We start from the raw sequence: 12,708 nt of genomic DNA, 5'->3' as shown, positions 1-12,708 counted from the left end.
CTATTCCTACGAAATTCATCTGCAAACTCTATGGCGTGGGCCTCTGCTCCTCCATCTGTGACTGGATCCTGAACTTCCTAACTCACAGACCACAATCAGTAATGATAGGCAACAACACCTCCTCCACGATCATCCCCAACACCGGTGCCCCACATGGCTGTGTTCTAAGCCCCCGACTGTAGTCCTTATACACCTATGACTAAGTGGCCAAATTCCCTTCCAATTCGATTTTCAAGTTTGCTGATAACACCACCATAATGGGTTGGATCTCAAACAATGACGAGACAGAGTATAGGAATGAGATAAAGAACTGGTGAACTGGTGCGGCAACAATAATCTCTCCCTTAATGTCAACAAAACGAAAGAGATTGTCTTCGACTTCAGGAAACATAAAGGAGAACGTGCCCCTGTCTACATCAATGGGGACGAAATAAAAAGGGTTGAGAGCTTCAAGTTTTTAGGTGTCCAGATCACCAACAATTTGTTCTGGACCCCCCTTGCCAAGACTATAGTTGAGAAAGCTCACCAATGCCTCTACTTTCTCAGAAGACTAAGGAAATTTGGCATGTCAGCTACGACTCTCACCAACTTTTACAGATGCACCATAGAAAGCATTCTTTCTAGTTGGATCACAGCTTGGTATGGCTCCTGCTCTGCCCAATACCACAAAGAACTACAAAATGCCGTGAATGTAGCCCAATCCATCACACAAACCAGCCTCTCATCCAGCAGCCAGCACAATTAAGGACCTCACGCACCTTGGATATTCTCTCTTCCACCTTCTTCCTTTGGGCAAAAGATATAAAATTCTGAGATCACGTACCAACCAACTCACGAACAGTTTCTTCCCTGCTGCCATCAGATTTTTGAATGGACCTTTGTTGTATTGAGTTGATCTTTCTCAACACCCTAGCTATGACTGTAACACTACATTCTACATCCTCTCCTTTTCCCCTATGTACTCTATGAACAGTATGCTTTATCTGTATAGTGTGCAAGAAACAGTACTTCTCATTGTATGTTAATACAAGTGACATGCCAGCGGGATTCTCGGTCCTGCCGGCAGTGCACCCCTGCCCACAGGCATCTGACTGCTGGCAAACAATACGCCACCTCCCACCGGCAGGAAGCACGCAGCTGGGTGGCGGGGTGGGGGGCGGGATTGCGGGGGGCTGGTGGCTGGAGAATCCCACCCCATGTATTTATACACATGCACTGCGCACACACAAATGCACTGGTGTACATTCATACACTAGCATAAGTACACAGGGTTACACATGACATGTACACCTTTGAATTCACACAAACACAGGCACTTCTATGCAAACCTGCATAATTGTGGATTAACGCAACACAAGTATATACACAATCACACATACACATGGATGTAATCACAAACATGAATGATACACACATGTACACTCACCCAAACATAGGAACATTTACCTGTGTGCACACACTGTCTATATACACCAGCTCTCTCCCACAATCAGTGGATATTTTTCATTTCGATAGTTGCTGGACACCAATCACAGTTTAAATTAACTGTCCTGTGGTGACTCAATCCTAGAGAATTAGTGAGCTCCCAGGTCTCTTTTTGCACAGTTAGTTATTATTTATTTGTGACCAGGGGTGGGCACAGCTGAGCTGGTGATTGGTGGCTCTTCCAGAGCTCCTGAAAGTTGACTCCACCACACGTGGCAGTGCCCACACTTCCACCCATTTGGCAACTGTCTAGACTGAGCTACGTTTATGAACCTTGAAACGACTGTTGGGTAACGTGTTGGAAGAGGAGAACTTTGCACTGCAGCAGAGCATTGCTTTCTGATAAGCTACACTCGAGTGATTTCGCTGATCTTGAGCTGCAGCAACACTGGGCAGCAAATGACAGGAAGCGGGAATAAATCGAGCAACATTTGAGGGCCACTTTGGCTCAATGTGCTGCCAGTTTCACATTGAAGCCACCCCAATCTCACCCCATTGACCTGCTGCCTTCCCATGTGAACTTTAATATTTATCCTCAGTGGAGACCTAGAGGAGGATTAACAAAGAAGGTGGGTGATTCACCAAGGATGAGGATCTGAACCTAGATCTGGTGGATCTCTGTTCCGAATTTTCATCGAATCCCTACAGTGCAGAAGGAGGCCAATCGCCCCATCGAGTGTGCACTGACTACGATCCCACCCAGGCCCTATCTGTGCAAACTCCACACACACACACACACACACATACACACATACACACACACACACACATACACACACACACACACACACATACACACACACACACACACACACATACACACACACACACACACACACAAAGGTGTTAGAATTGAACCTGGGCCCCTTGTGCTGTGAGGCAGCAGCACTAACCACTGTGCCACCATGCCAATGTGCTACCCACTGAGAGAATAAAGGGTCATTAGTTCGAGGGTCATCCACCCCGTCAGAAAATGAGGCCCTTTATTTGGAGCCTTTGGAGTGTCCAGTTTGGGACCCAGGTTTGTTCTCAACAATTGTGCGTTCTACTGCGTCCACCGCAGAGTATAGGCGGCCAGAATTTCTGGGTTTGTCAGGAATGTATTGCCCAGCACTCACTCGAGCATGCCCACAAGGATGGCTGCAGAGGACAGACTAACACAACCTCTCCCTTCTATGACTGGGGCGGCATGGTGATCAGCACTGCTGCCTCACAGCACCAGGGATCCGGGTTCAATTCCAGCCTCAGGACACTGCCTGTACAAAGTTTGTACATTCTCCCCATGTCTGCGTGGGTTTCCTCCAGGTTCTCTGGTTTCCTCCCACACTCCAATGATGTGCGAGTTAGGTTGATTGGCCAAGCTAAATTAGTCATGGGAATTAGCAGGGTAAATATGTGGGGTTACGGGCATAGGGCCTGGGTGGGATTGTTGTCAGTGCAGGCTTGATGGGCTGAATAGCCTCCTTCTGCACTGTAGGTATTCTTTGATTGGTCTATGATTATTACAATAACTGCACTTCCAAACTAATTAATTAGCTGTAAAGTTGTTTGTGAATGGTAAAGGTGCTATATAAGTGCAGTAGGCCAATGTAAGTTCTCATGCCCACAAGCCCATCCTTGACCTGCTGCAGTGTTCCAGTGAAGCCTGAGGTATCTGGTGGTGTGAATCTTCCGACTGGCCACATTATCGCCCTTGGGATTCAATGTTGAGTTTAACAACTTTAGATTTTAACCTTTGTCCTCCACCTTCAACTTCCCCCTTCCTTTTTTATAATATTCCATACATATATTGCTTCAATGCAAAACATCCCCTCCCCTTCTCACACAAGGACACCTGCCTTTTGATCTTAAAGTTGCTGCTTTTATTGCAGTTTCTACATTCTCCCTCCCTTCAGTTCTGACAAAGGGTCTATGGACCTGAAACATTGGGTGGAATTTTAGCATCCTGTGGGATGACAGCGGGTGGGACATGGACCATGCAAAGGTCATTGACCTCAGGCAGGACTTTCCAGTCTTGGGACGAGCGTGCCAGGAAGTCCCGCCCCCTTAACTATGTTTCTCTCCTGACGGAGACCTGCTGAGTTTTTTTTAGTGTTCACTGTTCTTGTTTCAGATTCCAGTATCCACAATATTTTGGGTTTTTCTTTTGTTTGGCTTTATCAGTAGGTGTTTTTTTCTCAGTACTTTCTGACCATGAGTCCCAGTCTGGAACAAAATTTATTTCATATTTATAAGTTTATTTATTATTGTCACAAGTAGGCTTGCATTAACACTGCAATGAAGTTACTGTGAAAATCCCCTACTTGCCACACTCTGGCATCTATATGGGCACACTAAGGGAGAATCTAGCATGGCCAATGCAACTAACCAGCACGTCTTTTGGACTGTGGGAGGAAACTGGAGCACCTGGAGGAAACCCATGCAGCTACTGTGGAGTTTGCACATTATGCAAGCTCCACACAGACAATGACCCAAGCCGGGAATCGAACGTGGGTCCCTGGTGCTGTGACGCCATGATGTGGAGGTGCCTGTGTTGAATTGGGGTAAGCACTGTAAGAAGTCTCACAATACCGGGTTAAAGTCCAACAGGTTTATTTGGTAGCACAAGCTTTCGGAGCACTGCTCCTTCATCAGGTGAGTGGGTGTTGTGTTCACAAACAGGGCATATAAAGACACAAACTCAATTTACAAGATAACGGTTGGAATGTGAGTCTTTACAGGTAATCAAGTCTTAAAGGTACAGACAATTTGAGTGGAGACAGGGTTAAGCACAGGTTAAAGAGATGTGTATTTCTCCAGCCAAGGCAGTTAGTGAGACGGTTAGTGAGCTGTGAGGCAGCAGTGCTATCCACTGTGCCACCCCCTAGTCCAATGACATTATTTTCATGGCATGCTCCCTCTGTTGGATCTATGTGGCCATTACATTATTTAAAAGCATTCCTCCACCTGAGTAAGTCCCAGAAGACACTTGCGGTTATAGAGGAATCTTTGAAGTGTGGTCACTGTTGTAATGTAGGAAATGCAAAAGCCAATTTGCACATAGCAAGCTCCCACATTTAGCAATGTGATAATGATCAGATAATCTGTTTTATTTAAGCGTAAAACTCTCAGCATAGGGGAGGCAATGGCCTAGTGCTTTTATCGCTAGCCTATTAATCCAGAAACTCAGCTAGTGTTCTGGGGACCCAGGTTCGAATCCCGCCATGGCAGATTATAGAACATTAGAAAACCAGATGAGATTATCCTTTAGGGAAAGAAATCTGCCATCCTTACCCGGTCTGGCCTACATGTGATTCTAGAGTTATAGAAATACTCTCAACTGCCCTCGGACAGCTAGGGATGGGCAATAAATGCTGGCCAGCCAGGGAAAGCAAGCCTCATAAAAGAACAAAAAAAACATTGAATCATTGAAATTTACAGTATAGGAGAAAACCGTCTAGCCCATGGTGTCTGGACCAGTGATGAGTAATCATCAAACCCAATCCTTCTTCCAGCTCTTGGTCTGTAGCCACTTCAGTTGTGGATCTTGAAATGTATGTCCAAGTACTTTCTGAATGTTCTGAGGGTTTCTGCATTATCACACTTTCAAGCAGGGAGTTCCAGATCCCCACTGGTTTAAAGGAATTCCACTTCAATCCCATATAAAGCTCTAACTTCTTACCCAGACTCTGTGCCCTCTGGTTACCAATCCCCTCAACCAAGGTGACCAGGACCTTCCCAACCACTCCCTCTACCACCCACCCCCAGCACCCCCCCCCCCCCCCCACCCACCCCCCCACTCCAGTTCCGTCTCCCCTCAATCTTCTCTGTTCTAAAAAACACAATCTCACCCTGCAGCGAGATTATTCTCCAACCTCTGGAGTGGGACTTGAGTCCACAATCTTCGAGGTTAAACCCGATTCTTGAAGATTTCTGGGCAGCATAATGGCACAATGGTTAGCACTGCTGCCTCACAGTGCCAGGGACCCAGGCTTGATTGCTAGTTTGGGTCACTGTCAGTGCGGAGCCTGCACTTTCTCCCTGAGTCTGCGTGGGTTTCCTCCTACGGTCCAACGATGTACGGGTCAGGTGAATTGGCCATGCAAAATTGCCCCTTAGTGACAAAGGGATTAGCTAGGGTAAAAATGCATGGAGTTATGGGGATAGGGCCTGGGTGTGATTGTGGTCAGTGCAGACACGATGGGCTGAATGGCCTCCCTCTGCACTGTAGGAGTCTATGATTATTTGACTTGAACCAGAACTGACAGTTTGCCACCATTGGCTGAGCAACCTCTGGGCTATGGAAGAAAAATGAGGAGATTCTCTCTCCTGATTTCTATCCAGTGACTGGCCATTAGGAACCTGTGGAACTGTAAACGATAAGGGGAAAGAATATGTGAACTCTGGGAAGGATGTTACCAGGACTGGAAGGTTTGAATTATAAGGAGAAGCTGGGACTTTTTTCTCTGGAGTATAGGAGGATGAGGGGTGATCTTATGGAAGTTTATGAAATCATGATGGGCACAGATATAACGGGTAGCCATGGTCTTTTCCCCAGGGTAGGAGAATCCAGAACTAGAGGGTATAGGTTTAAGGTGAGAGGGGAAAGGTTTAAAAGGGACCTGAAGGGAACTTTTTCACACAGAGGATGTTGTGTATATGGAATGACTTGCCAGAGGAGTTGGTAGAGGCGGTACAATTGCAACATTTAAAAGACATTTGGACAGGTACATGGATAGGGAATGTTTAGAGGGATCTGGGCCAAACACAGGCAAATTGGACTAGTTTAGTTTAGGATGTGTTGGGCTGAAGAGCCTGTTCCCGGGCTGTATGTCTGTATGACTCTAACTCACTGTGATTCTGAGGGAGATCTGGACAAGTTTCAGGATTGCTTCCTGCCAGAGGCAAGAATCCTGAAATGTGACCAGGCCCAATGTGAACTCAGTGCATTTTGATTATTTAAGGGGATCAGAATGGAATATTCCGGTTTCCCTACCACCAGATATGTTTTAGTTATCCTGGATTCTTTGCCTCTCCCAGCAGATAGCATGACCGGGTTAGTCATCATTTCTCTGTGTGTGAAGCAGTTCTTTGTTGTCCCCCCAGCCTTCTGGAAACGTTGAGGAGACCTCGGACCCGGTCCAGTGGCACAGCCAGATTCAGAGCAGCCCACAGCCCTTTGAGGAAAGTGGCATCAAGCAGATCACTGACATGAGCGGGGACTTTACAGAAGGTAAGAGCCAGCACATGGTAGGAGCACAGGAGCCTGGTTGATGGTGGCTCACAGCATCAGACTGGCTGCTCGAGACTATTCTGCCAGCTCCCTGTTTTTCCCACATCCCTCAACATCCGCATGCCAAGAAGGTAGAGATTGTCCGTATTAAAAACGACAGGTCACCCGCTCCCTAACCTCCACTGGACACAGCCACTCAGATATGGGCTTGGACATGCAGGATTACCCTGACCTTGTGGCTCCATGGGGAAGGATTGCCTTTTGGCCAATTACATCTCCAACATTTCCAATTCTGGGAATAGGAACTGCCTGAGGGTTGGGGGATAATTGGGAGAGGGGTGCGTGGTTGGGAATGGTATTTGGGGTTGGAGAGTTGCCTGATGGGAACTACAGGAGCAAAACATGCTCTCCTGACACACTGACTCAATCCTCACCATCCTTACCGGTGATCAGGTTTAGGCAGATCCAAGAATGTTGTGTGAAAACAGAATTAAATCCAGATGTGATGGGGGAGTGGGTTTGCACTGTAACTTTAACGTAGATAAATCTACATGAATTGGGGTAACACCAAGGAATGTGTATACCTTGGTGAATTGAAACCTGAGAGAGCAGGGGGTCTGATTAGCTCAACTGACTGGAAGGCAGGTTTGTGTTGCAGAGCGATGCCAACAGTGTGGGTTCAATTCCCATACCAGCTGGTGTTATTTGTGAAGGCCCTGGCATCTCAATCTTACCCCATGCCTGAGGTGTGGTGACTCTCAGGTTAAATCACCACCAGTCAGCTCTCCCCCTCAAAGTGGGGGGGGGGCAACCTATGGTCACCTGGGGTTATGGCGAGTTTACCTTTAGGTTGAGGAGGACAGAGAGATCTGGGTGTCATGGCATATGAGTCAATACTGGTTCACAACCAGTGTTGAGAGGCTAAATTGACAGTTACTAGAGTACTAGGGTGAGATTATGTGATATAAAAAGCACCGTGGTGTCCTTGTACAAGAACTTTGCAATGTTCCATAGAGTCATGATGTAGGTTAAGAGGAACATCTATGTTAAAAATCAGTTGTGATGTTGTTTGCATACAATTTAATATGAAGGTGCTTAGCAGACCAAGGGTTTATGTGAGACTAGGGAATAACAGTGCCCATTGTATGATGCATAGGATCACCCTTCAGCATGGAAACAGAAACATCCCCCTCTACGGACATGGGAAACTACCCCCCTCTCCCTCCACCAACCTCCCAACCCCAAGAAACCCTCCTCGCCCCAGGCTTCCCCTGTGGAACCTCCCTGACACTGAGTCCCAGGATTAATGGCCTCCAGAACGTTACGCTGATCTCTGGATTACTAGTTCAGTGACGATACCACTACATCACCAGGATTATCATAGAATCCCTACAGTGCAGAAGGAGGTCATTCGGCTTATCGAGCCTGCACCGACCACAATCCCACCCAAACACTATTCCCGTAACACCACATATTTACCCTGCTAATCCCCTGATACTAGGGTCAATTTAGCACAGTCAATCAACTTAACCTGCACATCTTTGGACTGTGGGAGGAAACCCACACAGACATGGAGAGAACACGTAAACTCCACACAGACAGTGACCCGAGACCGAAATTGAACCCGGAAATTGAGAGGCAGCCTTGCTAACCACTGCTTCCATGCCAGCCACAGTGGTACAGTGATGGAGCGTATAGATGAGGAAAATTGGGAGAAGGCTCGAGTGTAACATAAACACCAGCATGGACTGATTGGACCAAATAGCCTGTTTCTGTGTATTTATCCTCTGTGTGCATGTATGAATAGTAAGAATCTGTCATGATGTGGGTATGCCGGCGTTGGACTGGTGTAAACACAGTAAAAAGTCTGACAACACCAGGTTTTAGTCCAACCGATTTATTTGATATTACTCACAAGCTTTCGAGGTTTCCCTCTTCGTCAGGTGAATGGAGAGTTCTGGCCTCAGACAGAGCATATAAAGCACAGACAGTTTACAGATTACTGATTAGAATGCGAATCCTTACACCTAACCTGCTGTTCAAGACCTGAAGTGGCTGACAATGTGAGTGGAAGGAGCACTGATCACAGGTTACAGAGATGTGTATTGTCTCCAGACAGTACAGTAAGTGAGGTTTTGCAAACCCAGGAAAGTCATGGGGGTTACAGATAGTGCGACATGAACCCAAGATCCCTGTTGAGACCGTCCTCATGTGTGCGGAACTTGGCTATCAGTCTCTGTTCAGCGACTCTGCGCTGTCGTGTGTCGTGAAGGCCGCCTTGGAGAATGCTTACCCGAAGGTCAGAGGCTGAATGCCCGTGACCACTGAAGTGTTCGCCAACAGGAAGGGAACAGTTTTGCCTGGTGATTGTCGAGCGATGTTCATTCATCCGTTGTCGTAGCGTCTGCATGGTCTCCCCAATGTACCATGCTTCGGGACATCCTTTCTTGCAACGTATCAGGTAGACAATGTTGGCCGAGTTGCAAGAGTATTTACCATGTACCTGGTGGATGGTATTCTCACGTGCAAGAAAGGATGTCCCGAAGCATGGTACATTGGGGAGACCATGCAGACGCTACGACAACGGATGAATGAACATCGCTCGACAGTCACCAGGCAAGACTGTTCCCTTCCTGTTGGCGAACACTTCAGTGGTCACGGGCATTCAGCCTCTGACCTTCGGGTAAGCATTCTCCAAGGCGGCCTTCACGACACACGACAGCGTAGAGTCGCTGAACAGAGACTGATAGCCAAGTTCCGCACACATGAGGACGGTCTCAACAGGGATCTTGGGTTCATGTCGCACTATCTGTAACCTCCGTGACTTTCCTGGGTTTGCAAAACCTCACTTACTGTACTGTCTGGAGACAATACACATCTCTGTAACCTGTGATCAGTGCTCCTTCCACTCACATTGTCAGCCACTTCAGGTCTTGAACAGCAGGTTAGGTGTAAGGATTCGCATTCTAATCAGTAATCTGTAAACTGTCTGTGCTTTATATGCTCTGTCTGAGGCCAGAACTCTCCATTCACCTGACGAAGAGGGAAACCTCGAAAGCTTGTGAGTAATATCAAATAAATCGGTTGGACTAAAACCTGGTGTTGTCAGACTTTTTACTAGTAAGAATCTAACAGAAGGATTAAGCCATTAGCTTGATCACATTATAGCTCTGACTCTATAGTAACAGAGGTGAATGAAATGTTGTTTTCACTATTTGCAGTGACTAACTTTCACTGTCACATTCTCACCACAAACTAGGCAAGTACGGAGTGCCGATGACTGTGTACTGTGGTCCAATACGGAATAACGAAGCAGCATTTAAACTCATTCGCAGCAACAGTGTGGATTCTAATCTCCATTTACAGACTGGAGGCTGTCTGTCCAAAGGGAAAGGTAAAGATGAGCATGTGCCTGGCACTGGGCAGTGAATTAGACACTGAGATGTAGTGTAATGCAGCCCTGGGACAAGGGTCCCCTGTGCCTGGAATGCAGAAATATTCAGAAAAGGATTAGGCCATTCAGCCCCTCAAGCTTGCTCTGCTGTTCGATTGGACAAGAGTTGACCTGTAATTCAACCTCATACTTCAATCCTTCTCGCAAGATACCTTCACCTTACAGAAGTCTGTTGATTGCAATCTCTGACAGCCCACTTGTCCATGGTCTTCTGCGGGAGAGATCCAGATTCTGACGATAAGTATGGAACTTGAATATTGGTGAGGAGAGAGACATGGTGCCGAGGTTTTATATCTTGCGTGCGTCAGAATAAACACAAAAGTCAAATCATAGATCGTAGAAACCCTACAGTACAGAAAGAGGCCCTTCAGCCCATCGAATCTGCACCGACCACAATCCCACCCAGGCCCTACCCCCAGTCCGTACATATTTTACCTGCTAATCCTTTCTAACCTATGCATCTATGGCCAATTTAGTACGGCCATTCAACCTAACCTGCACATCTTTGGATTAAATTTCAAATGATCAGAATAATTTATGCAACAGAAGGAAAGGGGAATGATTGATTAACAAGTCAACTCTGATAGGCTGAACCAATTGCCACAGAGAGGGTAACAAGGAACAACAGGATCCCCAAGCTGCCGGGTAAATCAAAAAAGGTGGCATGGTGGTTAACACTACTGCCTCACAGCACCAGGGATCCACGGTTTGAGTCTGTGTGGAGTTTACATGTTCTCGTCATGTCTGTGTGGGTTTCCTCCGGGTTCCTCCCGCAGTCCGAAGGACATGCTGGTTAGGTGCATTGGCCTGGCTAAGTTCTCCCTCAGTGTACCCGAACAGGCGCTGGAGTGTGGTGACTAGGGGATTTTCACAGTAACTTCATTGCAGTGTTAATGTAAGCCTACTTGTGACACTGATGACATTGGTGGAGTAACCAATATTGAGGATGTTCAAGGGGCAGAATTAGTAGAATTAGAATGAATTAGAATTCTATTGCCAATTGTCCTAAGCTTGTGCCATCTGACTATAACCCAATTGATTTGATTTATTCTCACATGTATTTGTAATGAAAATTATTGTTCCCTGCGCGCTATACAGACAGAGCATACCGTACATAGAGAAAGATGGGAAAAGGGACATAGACAAGCAGCCAGAAGGATGTGGAGGCTTTGGAGAGGGTACAGAAAAGATTTACCAGGATGTTGCCTGGTATGGAGGGCATTAGCTATGAGGAACGGTTGGAAAAATTTGGTTTGTTCTCACTGGAATGACAGAGGTTGAGGGGCGACCTGATAGAAGTCTACAAGAGTATGAGAGGCATGTCAGGAGCTTTTTCCCAGGGTGGAAGAGTCAATTACTAGGGGGCACAGGTTTAAGGTGCGAGGGGCAAGGTTTAAAGAAGATGTATGAGGCAGATTTTTGACACAGAGAGTGGTGGGTGCCTGGAACTCGTTGCCGGGGGAGGTAGCGGAAGCAGATACAGTAGTGACTTTTAAGGGGCATCCTGACAAATACAAGAATAGGATGGGAATAGAGGGATATGGTCCCTGGAAGGGTAGGGGGTTTTAGTTAAGTCGGGCAGCATGGTCAGTGCAGGCTTGGAGGGCCAAATGGGCCTGTTCCTGTGCTGTAATTTTCTTTGTTCTTTGAAAGGAGAGAGTGCAGAATGTAGTGTTACAGTCATAGCTAGGGTGTAGAGAAAGATCAACTTAATGCAAGGTAAGTCCATTCAAAAGCCTGATGGCAGCAGAGACGAAGCTGTTCTTGAGTTGGTTGGTACGTGACCTCAAGCTTTTGTATCTCTCTCCCGACAGAAGAAGGTGGAAGAGATTAGTTTCTCCTTGTTTATTTTATTAAAACCCTTCCTGATTTTGAACACCTCTTGGAGGGAGAGAAAACAGAGTTAACTTTCCAGGTTGGTGATGTTGCTGTCTCTCCACAGTGCTTCCTGACCTGCCAAATGTTCCCAGTATTTTGTTTTTTTATATGAAAGTTGATGGGAATTGTTCTGAGTGTTTACTGATGGGTCTCTTGCTTTTTAAGAAGAGGGTGTGCTGAGGACTCCACTAACCCTCTTGTTCTCTACAGCCATTCTTCAGTCCAGTCTGAACTTGCCCCTGAAGAAAACCTGCTTTGTAAAGAGCACCGAGGGAGGTCAGCAGTCTGCGGCTGGCTGGTTTTTGGGCAGGAATAGTTTCTACCACTTGCTCGATAGCAGCAGATCGCAGGCTGCGTCTCATCTTCATGACTACAGTATGAAGCTGGACTGGGCTGACGCAGAAACTGACTGTGGCCATCCCTCGCTCGATACGCTTCAACTTAAAAACAAACTCAAACGACAAATGTCTGAAATCCTGCCACAAAAGAGTAAGTTCAAACTCATCTGCAAACTTTGTCATTCTCTCCTTGATCTTAACCTGCCTCTGCTCTATCTCTCTCTCTGTTCACTATCACTGTCTCCATTCTCTCAGTTCCTTTCCTTCACCTTTTCTTTGCTCATTCTCTATTTCTCTCCCTTTCTCTCTGCTCACTGGCACACTCTCTCTTTTTCCTCACC

General features: G+C 46.6%; 1 protein-coding gene across 4 annotated transcripts in view; it reads left to right on the top strand.

Moving 5' to 3' along the window:
• LOC145345214 (TOG array regulator of axonemal microtubules protein 2-like) overlaps window positions 1-12,708 on the top strand; it is an 84,550-nt gene that overhangs the window by 18,627 nt on the left and 53,215 nt on the right. For 3 of the 4 annotated variants that reach the window (XM_080192960.1, XM_080192962.1, XM_080192961.1), the window contains exons 2-4: window positions 6,571-6,697; window positions 9,957-10,091; window positions 12,240-12,518. In XM_080192960.1, coding sequence (XP_080049086.1) covers window positions 6,571-6,697; window positions 9,957-10,091; window positions 12,240-12,518 — 541 coding nt within the window. The remainder of the gene's footprint in view (window positions 1-6,570; window positions 6,698-9,956; window positions 10,092-12,239; window positions 12,519-12,708) is intronic. The other variant, XM_080192963.1, reaches the window with a different exon arrangement.

This window comes from Carcharhinus amblyrhynchos, chromosome 7, assembly GCF_965287045.1.
Source record: "Carcharhinus amblyrhynchos chromosome 7, sCarAmb.v2.hapA, whole genome shotgun sequence".
Taxonomy (NCBI): Eukaryota; Metazoa; Chordata; class Chondrichthyes; order Carcharhiniformes; family Carcharhinidae; genus Carcharhinus; species Carcharhinus amblyrhynchos.
The sequence above is the reverse complement of the archived record's forward strand: the minus strand, read 5'-3'. Positions and strand labels throughout refer to the sequence as shown.